Source organism: Rissa tridactyla, chromosome 13 (genome assembly GCF_028500815.1).
Source record: "Rissa tridactyla isolate bRisTri1 chromosome 13, bRisTri1.patW.cur.20221130, whole genome shotgun sequence".
Taxonomy (NCBI): Eukaryota; Metazoa; Chordata; class Aves; order Charadriiformes; family Laridae; genus Rissa; species Rissa tridactyla.
In genome coordinates this window covers 4065373-4081369 of record NC_071478.1, presented here as the reverse complement: position 1 = coordinate 4081369, position 15997 = coordinate 4065373, and the positions used below count along the sequence as shown (strand labels likewise).

The 15997-nt window shown below is 58.3% G+C and overlaps 1 protein-coding gene across 2 annotated transcripts in view; it reads left to right on the top strand.

Moving 5' to 3' along the window:
- WSCD2 (WSC domain containing 2) overlaps positions 1-15795 on the top strand; it is a 28957-nt gene extending 13162 nt beyond the window's left edge. The window contains exons 3-9 of one of the 2 annotated variants that reach the window (XM_054219335.1): positions 3110-3224; positions 4642-4826; positions 6335-6456; positions 7511-7685; positions 8627-8791; positions 11052-11252; positions 14249-15795. In XM_054219335.1, coding sequence (XP_054075310.1) covers positions 3110-3224; positions 4642-4826; positions 6335-6456; positions 7511-7685; positions 8627-8791; positions 11052-11252; positions 14249-14601 — 1316 coding nt within the window. In that variant the 3' untranslated portion in view covers positions 14602-15795. The remainder of the gene's footprint in view (positions 1-3109; positions 3225-4641; positions 4827-6334; positions 6457-7510; positions 7686-8626; positions 8792-11051; positions 11253-14248) is intronic. The other variant, XM_054219336.1, reaches the window with a different exon arrangement.
- Positions 15796-15997: the final 202 nt, after the last annotated feature.

Genomic DNA, 15997 nt, shown 5'->3' with positions numbered 1-15997 from the left:
ATCCTCCGACACCGGCGCGGTTGTCCCAGGGGTGGCCGGCATGGGCCCCCCTTCCTGAAGCTGCCACCACCAATATCCATCTGCTCTTTCCCACGCTCACATGGAGCACGTCCCTTGCATTGACAGACCCCGTTGCCGTCGAGCCGTGGGTGCTCTGTGGGGCCGACGGCAGCAGAAGCAGCATCGGGGAGGGGGTGGAGCTGGGAGGGCTCAGTGCCCAAGCGCAGGCTTTTGATCAACCAGCCGGAAAATCAAGGGCAGATATTTGTTTCACGCATCGCCCTGCAGCGCAGCCCTGTGAAAAGACTTCTGTTCTGCCGTTCGCTTGCTAAACGGTGGCGGTGGGCGCCGGGGGAGCGCGGCGAGGGGCTGGGGCTGCTCGAGGATGGACGGACGGATGGGCGGACGGAGGTGTCACCCCCAGAGAGAGCAGCAGTGCCGGCTCCTGACTCACAGGAGCTGGGATGGCACCGCTCTGGAGAGCGTGGCTGGGGGATTTGCTGGGATGCTCTGTGGGGCGGGGGGGGTCATTAGTGACCCAAAGTGATTTGCTGCAGGGGGGCGGCCCTGAGCGCACCCCGGGGGTCGGGGCGGCGTTGCAGGGACGTGACTCACTTCCCCATGTAATCAGGGTCACTAGCCGGGGGTCCCTGCTCGCACCCCGTGTCCCCACCCGATGGGGACCCCAGTGCCAAAGCGGGTTGTGCGGATGTCCTGCACCACGGCTGATTGCTGCGGTGCTCTCTGGGACACCAAGCTTTACGTTAATCCTTACATTAAGATGTCAAACATGAATTTGCAATGCCAGCGGCCCCAGTGACCAGCCTAGCTCCTGGAGGAGTGAGACATTTGGGGAATTTAATGACTATTGCTGGGTGGATCCGTGTGTGTCTGTTCACAGACAGGTTTCCAGCGTGCTCCGAAATTCCTCTTGGCCCCGTGAGACCTGCGTGCCGGGGCAGGTCCCCCTCTCACCGCTCCGCACCCTCCTGCAAGCATCTCCCCCTGTTCGCTCCCCCTCCACATAGTGTCCTCGTATCTCCCTAATTATTCCAGTTGCCTTCCATAATAAGTTGCAGCACGCGTATGTCAAGAGCAATGGATTGAAGGTAACGCGCATCAGTCACCGGCTCTGTGCAAAGGACCGGAGTAATCCCGCACCGGTTAGATCCGTCACGAGCAAAATGAGCTGACCTGCCGCAACCTGCTCAGCGCTGCGGAAATGCCACGTTACGCTGGGAGTAATTGGGAGCGATGAGTTATGACTCTTTGGTGGTTAAAGTTATATCGGGCACGTTTCTCGCAGTCTTTCTCCTCCAGCCTCCTGCAGGCTGGCTGGGGGAAGCGGGTTTGCAACGCTGTGCCGTGTGGGGTGGTGGGGGTCTGTGTGTGGGGCACCCCGTCGATGGGGTGGTACTCGGGGAGCTGGTTCAGGGAACCCCCCCAACAGCTGCAAAGTACAGGCAGGAGGTGAGAAGTGTTATCCCATAGTGTGGTTTGGTATTGGAGCGGCACACGTGGAGATGCTCCGCTATTAGAGGGATAATTTGGCGTGTGATGGAGACACGGAGATGGAAGGAGAGACAGAGGGTGGTGATCACGTATGGGGAGATGCGCTTTGCTCGCCTAGAGCTTCACTCCTGACCAGAGCAGGGGAGCCCTCCCCTCCGCTCCTGCCCAGTCCTGTGCTGCTGGATGTCCCAGCGCTTTCCCAAAGCCCTCAGCCGGGGTGCTGGGGCCAGAGCCCTGGGTGGCACAGCTGGAGGGGTGTTTGGTGCTGTGAAAAACAACTGCTTGGCTTGGGAGCCAATGACCCTGAAGGGACAGGAGCATCTCCTTTTGTGTCCCCACGGTGGGACTCTGCAGCAGCAGCTCAAAGCCAGAGGCCAGTGGCCACCGCACGGGCTCCAGGATTTCTCCAGGACAGGGCTGCCCCATCCCAGCATCCTGCAGAAGATGCCCTGAGAGTGGAGCAGATATTTCAGGATAATGAAAAGCAAAAGGTTGCCGTTGCATTCATTGAGGATGCGCACCTGGAACGGGGAGCGAGGTGACCCAGACCGGTTTTGGATTCCAATCCAGCTCTGCCATTGCCCCCAGGCTGGTAAGACCCAGCCACTGGTCCTCAGGGCCACCCTCCCATTTCCCTGGGGCACCTGCACCAGGTGGGGTGGCTGACCTGCACGTCTGCTGCCAGAACACGTTAATGGACACCTCGTTAGCTGATTACCAGATGGCTAATCCCACCGGCTCCCGAAACCCCCACCCTCCTCCGGCAGCAGTGGCAGCGAGGATGCTGAGCATCGCTGCACCAGCGCCGCATGCCTGTGTCGATGGCAACACGTCTTCCCCGCAGCAAATGCGCAGGTGGGAGCAGGACCGGGCACTAATGAGTGCACTAACGAGGGCACAAATGGGGAGACCGAGTGGGGACAGGGCTCTCGTCCCTACCAAGAGCCCAGCGCCAACACGGAGCATCGCAGTGGGCGCACAGGCAAGGAGATGGCTGTTTGTTTTCATGTTATTGGGAAAGGCTACATTTGTCAAATAAATGATTTCATCGTAACTGTGTATTCAGCTCTATTCCCTGTCTACCAGCATCTTCATTTGCTCTCAGCACAGGCATCAGCCTTTACTTTGCCAAGTGTTAGCAGTCGGCAAATATCCTCTGCCTCGATGTCTGGGACTGGGGAAAATGAGCTGCTGGCTGAAGAAAAATTGTTTTAAAGTGTTATTTCTCCAGTCCTCCCACCCCTGCGCTCCTGTTGGGGCAGACTGAAGGGCATGGGGTATTTTACCACGTAACTCTTCTCTTTTTGGAGCCGCTTTGCTCAGTTTTGAGGCTGGCGGGAAGGAAGAGGATGGAGAGGAGAAGTCCCGGTGCAGAGCCACAGCATCCTTTCTACCCGTAGCATTTTCTGGGCTTTACCTACCTTTCCTTGCAGCTTTTGGAGGGGCGTGTTGTACCCAGAGCATGTGTTTCTAAAGCAAATGAACAGGGCGCGTTGCTGAGCATCCCTATTTAGGGAAAAATCAAAAGAGGGGGGTGGGAGTCGGTGGGCTCAGCCCCAGCTGGTTCTTACCCCCCTCTCCTCTGCCCTTCCCCCAGCAAGATACATCGGCTGCTACGTGGACAACACTCGCCGGCGAACGCTGCGTGGCGTGTCCTTCTTTGACTACAAGAAGATGACAGTCTTCCGTTGCCAGGACAACTGTGCCGAACGGTAGGGCGGGAGACGGGCACCGCGTCTTCATCAATTCCCGCACACCGCCAGCCTCTCTGTGCTGTCACCGTTCCCTGCCCCGGCTGCTCCCCTCCCCTTCCTCCCGCCTTCCTTCTTTTTTCTTTAGATTTATGTCTTTTTTTTTGTCTTTTTTTTTTTTTTTAATTCACTGGTGTTTTCACCCAGTTTCCTCCCCCGGAAAAAAGTTGTTGGGGAAATGGGCCCCATCCTCCTACAGGGCAGGGGTTGTAAGGGCTCCAATTCGGTGCTGGGGGAGCTTTGAGTTCTTCCATCTGCCCAGGGCTGGCCCCACCGAAGCGTTGTCCCCCACCAAATCACCCTTCTTATACCTTCCCAGCTGTCGAAGTGCATCCATGAGCAGCAGCTGGGGAGACACACAGATCCGTGTTGCAGAAATTGTCTCCTTCCACACGAAGGATGTGCCCCAAACGCGGTCCGTGCCGGCGGGGCGGGCAGCATCGCAGGCAGTTTGCTGCCTCCACACTCCTCCGGAGCCGAAGTCCGTGGGTGCAGCATCCCACGGCACCTGGGGACCGTGCTGCAAAGGTCCATCTCTGGTCGCTGGGGGTCCCCACCCTGGGGCTCATCCTCCTCAACAGGGTGCTCGGTATGATGGAGGCATGCCGTGAGCCGAGCCGGATGCTGCGGCGCATCCTCGGCGATGCCGATGTGGGGCCGATCCACGCCAGAGCTCCCCTGCAGTGCTGGCAGCCCCATGGCGGGACTTGCTCCTCCGGCACTGCCCCTCTCCAGTGGGTTTCCAGCTCTGCTGGCACTTGGCAAGCACCCACCTGTGCTGCATTCCTCCCCCTTTCTGTACGGAGCAGCACAGCTCTCGTGCTCTGAAGATGAGCAAAGTCCCCATCACTTATTCCTGCTGCGCCAACACCTGTTGCATCCTCCCTGCCTGTAAGAAATGTCACTCTCTCCTGCTTTATGATCTCTCTGGCCCATGGAGCCCTTTCCCGAATAGGATAGTGTAGGGTAGGATAGAATGGAATGGAATGGAATGGAATGGAATAGAGTGGAATAAAATAGAATAGAATCGGATGGGATGGGATGGAATGGAATAAGATGGGATGTAATGGGATAGAATAGAATGGAATGGAATAGAATAGAATAGAATAGGATGGGATGAAATAGAATAGAATAGAATAGGATGGGATGGGATGGGATGGGATGGGATGGAATAGAATAGAATAGAATAGAATAGAATATTTTCAGTTGGAAGGGACCTCCAATGATCATTTAGTCCAACAAAGCATCCCTGGGATGCACTGCTGCTTCCAGTGCTGGGTGTGAGCTGGCAGCAGCGGGGATGGATGGTCCTGCAATACCCCGTGGTGCCAGGGGGATGCGATGGGACATGCAGAAATCCCCGTCTCCCTCTCCCCAGGGGCTACCTCTACGCAGGGCTGGAGTTCGGTGCCGAGTGCTACTGTGGGCACAAGATCCAGGCGTCGAACGCCAGCGAGTCCGAGTGCAACATGGCGTGCAAGGGGGAGAGGAGCAACACCTGCGGTGGCGTCAACCGCCTCTCCATCTACCGCCTGGAGCTGGCCCAGGAGTCCGCCAGGAGGTGTAAGTTGGTGGCATCGATGCAGGTCCCAGTTTGGGAACCCCTTGTGGTGCCGGTACAGGCGAGCCGCGGTGTCCCCGTGCCTCGTAAGCAGTGTCGTGTCTCAAGAGAGGTGGTGTGAAAGAGGGTCAGGTCTGTGGCTGGGGTAGTTTTGCTCCTGCGAACCGCGGGGATCCCCCAGCAGGGATGGCCACTGGCCGGGGCTGGGTGGAATGGGGCCCCCCAGGGACCCGACTGGGAATTCAGGGCATTTTCATAGAATCGTTTAGGTTGGAAAAGACCTTTAAGATCATCAAGTCCAACTGTTAACCCAGCACTGCCAGGTCCACCATTAAATATGTCCCTAAGTGCCACATCTACATGTCTTAAATACCTCCAGGGACGGCAACTCCACCACTTCCCTGGGCAGCCTGTTCCAGAGCTTGACAGCCCTTGTGATGAAGAAATTTTTCCTAATATCCAACCTAAACTTCCCCTGGTGCAACTTGAGGCCATTTCCTCTCGTCCTATCACATGTAACTTGTGAGAAGAGACTGACTCCCCCCCGGCTGCCCCCTCCTTTCAGGGAGCTGCAGAGAGCGAGAAGGTCTCCCCTCAGCCCCCTTTTCTCCAGGTTGACCACCCCCAGCTCCCTCAGCCGCTCCTCACCAGACTTGTGCTCCAGACCCCTCACCAGCTCCGTCACCCTTCCCTGGACCCTCTCTAGCACCTCAATGTCCTTCCTGTAGTGAGGGGCCCAAAACTGAACATGGTATTCGAGTATTTTGAGGGACTTTGGATGAAGACCTCTTTCTTGGTGGCCAAACAGGATTGTTGTGATGTTCAACGTGTGCTGCCAGCAGAGCTGGCTGTGGGATGAAGGATGTGCGGAAACTGCAGGAAGAGCCAAGGAACTTCCGCTCCCCTGTCAGAAGCACTCCTTTGGCTCCCAATTAGCACGATAATTACCCACATTTGCTGCTTTTCTTTCCTTGTCCCCAATGAATGGGAAAGAGGGAGTTCCCACCACCAGGCACCCGGTGGAGCAGCATCCCCAGAGAAGGGCTGAGGGTGCCTGGATACTTCAGCGGTAGGCAAGGACCCGGGATGGGACCTCTTGGGGCACCGATGCCAGGGAAGGGGACCAGGCCAGCCCCGGCCCTGCTCTCCTCGCTGGCTCCATCCCTCCTGCACACCAGCATCACCAAGCTGGTAAAAATAGGGAGGAAAAAATAAGCCTGACGCTACTGCCGGGGCTTTTGCTCTGATTTTGCACCGTAAGCAGCCGGGCGAGCTTGTTTGCAAACGTGGCTTCACAGCCGGAGGGTGACGAGAGCCGGGGACCAGCAGCCGCTGTGCCGATGGGCGGCTGGAGAGGAGCGGGGTAGGACGGGGATGGGGACGCTGGGGCACGCAGAGGCTCTTGCTCCCGGGCCTGGGGGGCGCAGGGTGGCAGCGGCATCGTTTTTGGGGTGCAGCCCCTGCTCCTCACGGCCGAGCCAGCACCGCTCTCAGCCTCTCTCCCTCGCAGACGGCAGCGCGATATTTCGGGGGTGCTTCCGCCGGCCAGACAACGTCTCCATCGCCCTGCCCGTCAGCCAGCTCATGCTGAACATGTCGGTGGACAAGTGCGTGGACTTCTGCACCGAGAAGGTACCGGGGAGGGCCAAGGGGGTGCAGGTCGAAAGCTTAACCGTCTAAATCATCATCAGAAAGGGTCATGCTGGGTAAATTTTAACCTGATTTATTGTCATAATTACATGTATCCAAACTGCAAGGGATCAAATTGATCATGTCTCTGCCACGGGGAGGGACTGGAGGGCAGCTCCCGGCAGGGGCAGCACCTGCTGCCTGCCCTGCCTGCTCCCTGCCGCTTCGCCGCACCCCCCCCAGCAGGCAGCTGCCTCCCGGGGGGGGATTTGGGCAGGAGAATCACGGGGTCCCACCCTGGTTTAGGGATGCTGCAGTGCAGTTTGCTCCTGGGGCGCGATGCCTACAAGCAGGCAGGGGAAAGGCTGGCAGCTGGGCATTGCTGGAGTATTTATTAATTAAAATTAGGTAAATTATCAGGCGGAGGAAGAGAAGGACCTGCAGGTGGGGACAGTCGTGCCCTGCCTTTGTGACCTCCCCAGCAGAGGATGGTGGGGAATAAACAAGTTAAATACGAGCGTCTGCTCCGTCGCTGGCTCCACTTTCCCATCGCCACTGGGAGAGCTCGGGGCTGGGAGGTGTAAATAACCGGAGCCCCTCGATTAACCCGGCACTGTCGCAGCCTGGTGGTAAATCGCCTGTCAGCTGCTGAATGGGCTTCATAACTCCGGGCTTGGAAATGCCGGTGGGGCTGCCGTGGGGCCGTCTGATGGGTTTTAGTAACCTTGGTGCAGGTGGCAAGCTCACAGATGATGTGCTGGAGCTCCGCCAGGAGCCAGCATTGCTGTCTGCACCACCAGGCAGCTTGGCTATGCCACGGGAAAGTTGGGGCTAGGGTGTTTTTGGGTGGCTGCAACAAGCTGCTTATGCGACTGGCTGGAGGGATGCTTCAGCTGGCTGGAAGGATGCTGCAGCCAGCTCGAAGGATGCTGCAAACTGCCCTGAGCTGCACAGTGGGGCCGGGGCAGCGATGACGGGTGTGGGGGACAGGAGAAGTGTCTGCTGCGGAGGCCAGTGCCGGTGCCACCATCTGCTATCCCTCCGCCCGTCCCCGCAGGAGTACCCGCTGTCGGCCCTGGCCGGGACCGCCTGCCGCTGCGGCTTCCCCACCACGCTCTTCACCCTGCACGAGCGCGAGGATGAGCAGCTCTGCGCCCAGAAATGCGCCGGTGAGGAGTTCGAGAGCTGCGGCACCGCTGAATACCTCCTCGTCTACCAGACCCAAGTGCAAGGTGAGTGACACCGGGCTCATCCTGCCCACTGCCAGGCAGGGACCCCTCCGACGTATGTGCCGGCACCGGTTTCCCAACCCCTTCCCGGGAACACCGGCAGAAAGTGTATGCGAGCTCACAGCATCTATTTGGCTTTCATTAAAAATTACCATTTATTTTAATTTCCTGGGAAATCAACCCTCCCCTGAACAAACAGCTTTAATTACTGCCTGACTCAGCTGCAGGGGAGAGCAGTTTGCCATCTGCCTCCAGCAGGATCCCTCCTTGCCGGCGCTTGTCCCTCCTTGTCACCGGCATATTGGTAAGCCAGAGCTTTGCCAGCCAGGGGGAACAGGCTCCGGGGAAAAATATGGAGGAAAAAAGCGTTGATCAGGAAGAAAGTCCCTGGGAGGCTGCGCAGAGAGGGCTCTTCTCTGCAGGTCCCCCACTGCCCTGCAGGTCCCAGCAGTGGGGCCAGTGGGGACGGGGAAGCACAGGGCGAGGGGAAACCTGTTGCTGGGAGAGGAAAGGGCTGAATGGAGCAAGTGAGAACCTAAACTCAGGTGGTTTTGCTTCAGAGCAGTTCAGTCTCAACATGATCCCTGCTTCGGCTGGAAGCACTTGTGTGTTCATTGATAGATTGCAGGAGATTTGCATGGCAAATGCACCCGTGTTACTCGGTGTCTCCTAATCCTGCAGGCAGCAAGCGGCCGGTAATGAATGGCAGAGCACCTCCTGCCCTCTTCTTAGGACTTTTTGGGGTGTTTAGGACACTTCGGAGTATTCAGGACTCTTTGGGGTGTCCCCATGTGGGTGCCTTCCCCTATAGCAGCCGCCTCCTCGCACCCTGCCCCAGCATCTTCCCGGGAGGCAGCAGCACGCCCTAAGGAAGAGAGATACCTCTAGGAAAAGCACGTTATGGTGCCACGGCCCTGACATGCCTTGGTCGGTTCTCGCTGCAGACAACCGCTGCATGGACAGGAGGTTTCTCCCCACCCGTGCCAAGCAGCTGGTGGCCCTGGCCAGCTTCCCCGGCGCTGGCAACACCTGGGCACGCCACCTGATTGAGTTGGCCACCGGCTTCTACACCGGCAGCTACTACTTCGATGGGTCTCTCTACAACAAAGGTGAGAGGGGGGCTCATTGATGGGGGTGCACCGGTCCCACCTGAGCTGGGAGAAGGTCCTGGTGCCATCCCTCGGGTCTGCAGGAAGGAGAGGGCAGAGCTGGGTACCACTCATGGTGCTCCACGGGATGGTGTGTGCTGGTTCAAAGGGTATCAGAGAGACCTGACGTCGCATGTGTCCTGCCCCTAACCTCCCCATGCTGCCCACTAACCTTGGCCAGGACCAATTTGGGGCAGAACTGGAGATTCTTCATCACACGGGTGGTTTCTAACCCGCTGTGAGGGTTCCTCCTTTCTAGAGGAGGAACCGGAGCAACTCCAACCCTGGCAAACAAGGCAATTCCTGCATGTTTTGCCCCAAGAAAAGGCCGATGGGGTTTTGTGACCGGATTTCCCCAGGAGCTGGTGTTCACGGGCTTGGCACTCTCATCCCGGGATTGCATAAAGTGAGAAGCAAATGAAAGTCATGGCTGCGTGGTGAGAAGGACTGATGCAGCCTTCCAGCTTCAGGAGTTGGAAGCGGGTGGCACCAGTATCCTGGAGGACAAGTGTCCCCATGTGTTTCCTGTGAAGCTGTGGATAAAAATAGCGACGTGTCAGGGCACCCGGGGAACACCAACACCCTAATGAATGAATATTCGCGGTGCAAAAAAGCACCAATGAGCTCAGAGGGGGATGGAGGAGGGAGCCGATCTCATTTGCCTGTTCTCCTTGGGCTGAAGGGTTTGGTGGAGATCCATCTTCCTCTCCTGGGTGATGCAGGTATTTGCCCAGTAAATATTTGATGGAGGGCGGATGCTGTCGCTCCCAGCTCTTGTGCCCTCTGGGGCAAAGCAGCAGCGCTGTGCCCACCGTATTGGTGCCAGGGCTGGTGGCACATGGGCTTTGGGGACCCCGAATTAAGCAGCGAGTTTCAAGCCAAAAAAAAAGCTTGAGACAGGCATGAAGCTTTTTCAGGCAGAAGCCACCTCCTCCCAATAACCCACCATATTGCAAGGGCGAGGGAAAAGATCAGTTCTCCCATTTTATAGCCGTTTATAATAGTTTTATTCATAGACCTTGAAGGTTTCTCCTGCTTTTCCTTCCCCTTCTGTGGTTCTGAGAGGAAATCCTCCTTCCCTTCTTGGCCACGGCGGAGCTGGGATCTGTACCCGGGGTACCCACATAGCTGGTGGGGTCTGTCCCCATGGTGCCCCTAAAACCCTGCTTGCACGACACCACAGGCAGCGATGCACCTTTTTTTTTTCCTCCCAAGATTTGCCCAATTCAGCCTTTCAGAGATGGAGATGCTCTGCCCCAGGAGAGGCATCCCAGACTGTATCATCCCCTGGCGCTGGCACCCACCGGGGTGCAGCCGGCGTCACGCGTCCCACAGAGGGGAGCGTCACTGGGTGAAAGCCTTGGCGAGGTTTTGCTCATCCGACCGAGCGCGGGTTTCGTGTTTATTCCGGGCTGAGCGCGTCGGAGGGCCCGGGGGTATCCAGGCAACTGGCAGATTAGCCACCACGTCCCTGCGTCGCACGGCGGGGCTGCCGAAAGCAAATTACACATCTATAATTGATGTAAAACAGCTACTTACAGCTTATCTCCCCCCTCAGCTCCGCTCCACCTCCGACACGCTGTTCCCGGGCAGTTTGGGTTGTGCTATGCAGGGGGCGGGGGTGCAAAGGGGCTGGGAATGATGCCAGGCTCGGCCCCGATCCTCCGTGCAGGGGATGTGGGGGATGGTCGTCCCCTCTCTGGACCCCCCATGGCATCGCTGCAGCCCCTGGGCTCATCTGCAGCCCCACAAGCACAGGGGTTTTTACCCTTCTTAATTTATTGGGAGGGTTTAAATGCTGTGGCCAGGGAGATTATAGCTATAAAAATATGTTCTTGACCCCACCAATATAAGCGTAAGGTACATTAATGCAGTGTGCAGTTATTTAAGGCCAGCGTGCTGTGCTCTGCCCTGGAGAGAAGCTGGGCTGTGCAGTGGGAGGCTGTGGCAGACCATCTCGCTGAGAAGAGCCGGGCACGGCTCGGTCCCCGTTCCCGCTACCCACCCTCTCCTGCATGAATTTTGCATCATGACTTGACACATAACTCGGGCAAATAAATGATTTCCATCTGGGAGAGGGATGCAAATCCTACTTTAAGCCCCAACTGCTTTTATCCAACTGTATTTTGCCATCTGATGTTCCCCTTTCATTCCCTTTCCCCAGCTCGCTTTTATTATTTTTTATTAACATCGGCACCGGCCGCTTGGTCTGTCCCGGCAGGGTTCAAGGGCGAGCGGGACCACTGGCGAAGTGGGAGGACGATTTGCATCAAAACCCACGAGAGCGGCCAGAAGGAGATCGAATCCTTCGATTCGGCCATCCTGCTCATCCGAAACCCCTACAAGGCCCTGATGGCGGAGTTCAACCGCAAATACGGGGGGCACATCGGCTTCGCGGCTCACGCCCACTGGAAGGGCAAAGGTACGGTGGGCTCAGCTGCCCCTGCCCCGCTCCCACGGGACCCGGCTGGGCGAGTGCCAAGCTGGCCACCAGAGCGATGTCAAAGCCCAGCAGAGCCCAAATCTGGTCCCCATGGAGGAAGCCCAGGCCGTGCCACCCCTTTAGGGTCCCCGTGTTCACCTTCTGGCATGACCTGCAGCATCTCCTAGCATGGCCGAGGGCTCCAGCGAGGGTGGGATGGGACGGGATGGCATGGGATGGGGAAGCAGAGATGCTCCGCTGTTCGATGCTGTGTTGGGCAGCAGCGGAGAGGTGGCAGTGCCAGGGGACACAAGTCCAACAGCAGCCTGGTGCCAGCAGGGAAGGAAAGGGTTGGATGGGCAGGAGCCTGAGGACCCAAACTCTGCCCATTCTTCAGAGCAGCTCTTCAAGGCCAAGGACAACTGGCCTGAACACTTGGCTGGGCAGGCGGAGAGCAAGGAGAGGTTAAAAAATATAACAGGATCCAGGAGACATCTCCACCCATCACCTGGTGGGCGCATGTGTCGCTGTGGGGCTGCAGCATCTCCACGCTGCCACCGAAGCCAGATCCCAGCGGGACCACCCTGCTCGGGGAGCCGGGGGGTCGGGAGAGGATGGGTAGCCCCGGCAGCCCCAGCCCTGGTGCAGGCAACGCCGTGGGGTGGAAACAAACCCCAGAAGTCACTAAGGCGATAGCGCCTTTAGGTTGTGCAGAGCAGCTGTGACTGCCCCAGCCCTGGAGGTGTTCAAGGCCAGGTTGGATGGGGCTTGGAGCAACCTAGGCTGGTGGGAGGTGTCCCTGCCCAGGGCAGGGGGTTGGAACTAGATGATCTTTAGGATCCCTTCCAACCTAAACCATTCTATGATTCTACCTGCAACAGGTCCTTCCCGACGCTGCCGGGTCACTCTCCTGCCTCCTTCCTCCTCCCGGCCGGCAGTGCCACTCCGGTGCTGCCTGTCCTGTGCACCTGGGTTTCTAATTAGCAGGAGGAAGGAGATTTCCTCCAAGCCCTGGTTATCCTGCCTTCCCCAGGGCAGAGGCGCAGGAGAATGGGCGCAGGCGATGCCCAGGTTGGGGGCAGCCCCTTGTCCCTGTGCCACGCTCGCCCCTGGCCGGCAGCAGGAGTGGTGGCAGCCACCGGCCCATCCCTATGGACAAGGGGGTGGCAGGGTGTTATTCCCGTGCGCCCAGCTGCTCCGGAGACACCACCTTTCCCGCGCACAGGCGTATTGTGGAGGCTTGTTAATTATAGCAATTTACAAATTGCTGTTGTGGAATTGACTTCATTGGAAAGAGTTAAAATATTTAGCTTGATTGAACATCTGCTACCCTTAATTCAGAGTTTATTTAAGGGGAGCTTTTGCTGTTGTGGCTGTTATGTGCCTGGATTTCGTTATCGCCATGTGCTTGCAGCGCCGGAGATGGCCCAGCCCTTCTCTCCCCATCCCGTAAAACCAGGGAAGAGAAATGTCCCACTGCTTCCTTGGTGGCTTTTCTCCCTGGGCATGTCCCTGGGCTGGCATCGCCCCCGCCGTGACACGGTACGAGCCTCTTGCTAGATTTTATCCCCATCTGCTACACCCCCGAAGCACAACTGCGAATTGCAGATAGAGCCGGGAGGGAGAACGCAGGACGATCCCCCCGCTGCACCACGGGAACCCTCCTGAGCTTTCCCGGTCCCAAATCCCCCCCCACGCCTGTCCCACGCCTTGTGCCCCCAACAGGATGGGGGGCCAGGCGGAGGCGACCCTTCCCTCCACCCCAGCACAGTCCAACTTGGACACGCATCGAACTACATCACCAAATTCTTTCCAGAGGATGTACGGTGTAATTAGCTAATAGGTTAATTGTCAGGTTAATTAACCGTTGGAACAACTTGCCTGGAAATACGGAGTTTTTCCATCACTTGAGGACTTCAGTGGGGCTGAGAGGATGGGCGCCGGGGAGGGCTTGGAGACCCCCGTTCCGCTGACCCTGTGGGGGGCCGCAGCCCATGGAGGACCCCAGCCGTAGGGCCTGTGGAGGGGCTCAGCCCATGGAGGACCCCGGCTGTGGAGCCTGTTGGGGGGCTCAGCCCATGGAGGACCCCAGCTGTAGGGCCTGTGGGGGGGCTCAGCCCATGGAGGACCCCGGCTATGGAGCCTGGGGGGTCCCTGCGGGACCTTCCGCACCCACCCTCCCTCCCACCAGCCAACGCTCAACCGGGACAGCTCGTTTGTGCCAGGTTTGCAATTAAGCACTCGGGTGCGTGGTTAAATAAGTCATCCAGAGGACAAAAAAATAAGTGATTAAAGGTGAGTAATTAAGACGGGGCGTAGGGCTCCCATCCCCAGCCTTCCCTGCAGAAAGCCCCTTGCCGGGCTGGCTCTCCAAATCCTTTCCTTCTCCCAGGAACTAATTTTGGGGCAATTTGGGGAAAAAGCCGTGCCTTCTCGTAGCCTTGCCCACAGCTGCCAGTACTGGGGGGAAATTTTCCTTCCCCCGCCCCGCCCCCGCCATTCCCAGCCCTGCGTGGAGCCCGCAGAGGCCGTGGGCGCCGTGAAACCCCCGTTTGGTTCCGTGACATTAATTTTTACGATATCCCTGGAGCAGTTCCAAAGCAAAGTTTTATGTGATATGATTACACAAGGTGAATTGTCCTGGATCTGTTTAATGAAACAGATACTGTGTTTAATGATTCTTCGGGGAATTAAATACAGTTAAGCTATTAATCAGGCATTGGTTTCTGGGGGAGGACGTGAGGAAGAGGCAGATATCCAGAGCTTTTATGCATCATAAGATAGATGTGTACGGCACTGCCAGGAGAGTTGTGGCTTGTTATTGATGTTTCATTACCCCTTTTATCACCTGATTTTTATAGGAGGATCAATTAGCAAGAAGGATAATTGAAAGATTTCAGCAGGAGGCGCAGGTGGTGGCCCTGGGATGGGGGGGAATGCAGGGGACGTGGGCGACACGGGGGACACCCACTGACGGTGTCCTCTGCTCCTTCCAGAGTGGCCGGAGTTCGTGGCCAACTACGCGCCGTGGTGGGCGACCCACACCCTCGACTGGCTGCGCTACGGCAAGAAGGTGCTGGTGGTGCACTTCGAGGACCTGAAGCGGGACCTCTTCGTCCAGCTGCAGCGGATGGTGGGGCTGCTGGGCATCGCCGCCTGCGAGGACCGGCTGCTCTGCGTCGAGGGACAGAAGGACGGCAACTTCAAGCGATCCGGCTTGAGAAAATTAGAGTACGACCCTTACACCCCCGAGATGAGGAAGATGATCAGCGGCTACATCAAAACGGTGGACACGGCTCTGAAACTCCGAAATCTGTCGGGGGTCCCGGATGACTACTACCCGAGATGATGGTGACGATGGCGGGGGGGACTTGACCCTGGGTGGTCTCCCCGGCCTCTGCCTACTTCCACCCAGTGGGTGGCTTTTCTTTTAATTCTCCATCTGCTGCTATTAGCTGTTAATCAACTCCCTGCATGAGCAACGAATGGTCCCCAGCCATCGCTGAGCTTGCTTGGCCGATGCCGATGTGGACCCAGGCGTCACCGCCAAGGGGATGCGGGTGCCTTCCCTGCGCAGGGTCCCTGCTCCATCCCGCTCCTGTTTTCGGCTCCCGCAGCCCTCCCGTGGCACCGCAGTGGGCTATTTGTGCCTGTCCCTCCGGCCTGGCTGGGGGGGACGCTGCTTTGCTCGTGCCGTGCCTGATGCACCCCCCTGGTGCCGGCAACGCTGCCACGGTGCTGCAGGAGCTGAGCTCCCCTGGGGGGGGGTATTCCCAAAGTCCCCTGGCTCCTTGGCCAGCCCTGGAAGGTCCCTGGATGGAGCCCATCAGCCGGAGAGACCAGGGAGGGTTGGCGCCGTGTGGGGGATGCTCCTCTGGATCCCTGTGGAAATCGGGAAGGCTGTGCTGGGGAGAGTGATGCTGTGTCCCCCCCTTGGCTCCACGGGGACCCTCCCTGAGCCTGGAGCCGGGGGGGGGGGTGTCTCTGTCCCCCTTGGCTCCATGGGGACGCTCCCTGAGCCTGGAGACGGGGTGGGGGGGGGGTCCCTGGGGTGAGGCTGGTGTCCCCAGCCACAGCAATGTCACTTCTCCAGCCCCGGTGCCCGGGGGGGGGACCTGTGAGCCCCACCTGGGGGCTGCGGGTGGTGGGACCCACCCCCACGCGTGTGAATGATGCCCGAGAGGGGGACATTGTCCCCGGACAGAGGAGCTTACAGGACCCACGAGCTCGTCCGTGCCTCATTCCAAAAGCTCACGAGCCAGAACAGCCCCCCCAGAAGCAGTTTTGGGGGCTGCGAGCGGGGTCCGTGGGGACCAAATCTCGGGGCTGAGCTTTTAGGTGTGTGTGCCCCCCCCCGACACACCGGCTGAATATAGTCCCGCAATGGGTCGTCCCCTCGCCGGGGCTCGCACCCTCTCCCGCTGCCTGCCGACGGGCAAGCTGAAACCAAAGGATCTCGGTGCGCGTTGGGAAGATGCCGTTCGCCAGGCTGGCTTTGTGCCGAGCTGCATGCCGTCCCCAGCCGTCCCCCTCCCCGCGCCACCCTCCCAGCCCGGCCCCGGCCCGGCTTTGCCGCAAAAGAGCTTCCCCCCACCCACCCCCGACTTCTCCTTCCAACCTGCAAGTCCCCTTTGGATGTAGGTGCAAAAGCCATATATATTGTACGCAGCCTTTTCTAGAGTTAGGTATTCGACGGTTGGCTTTTAACTCTTGATCTTGATAGACGTACACGCACAGGTCGAAAT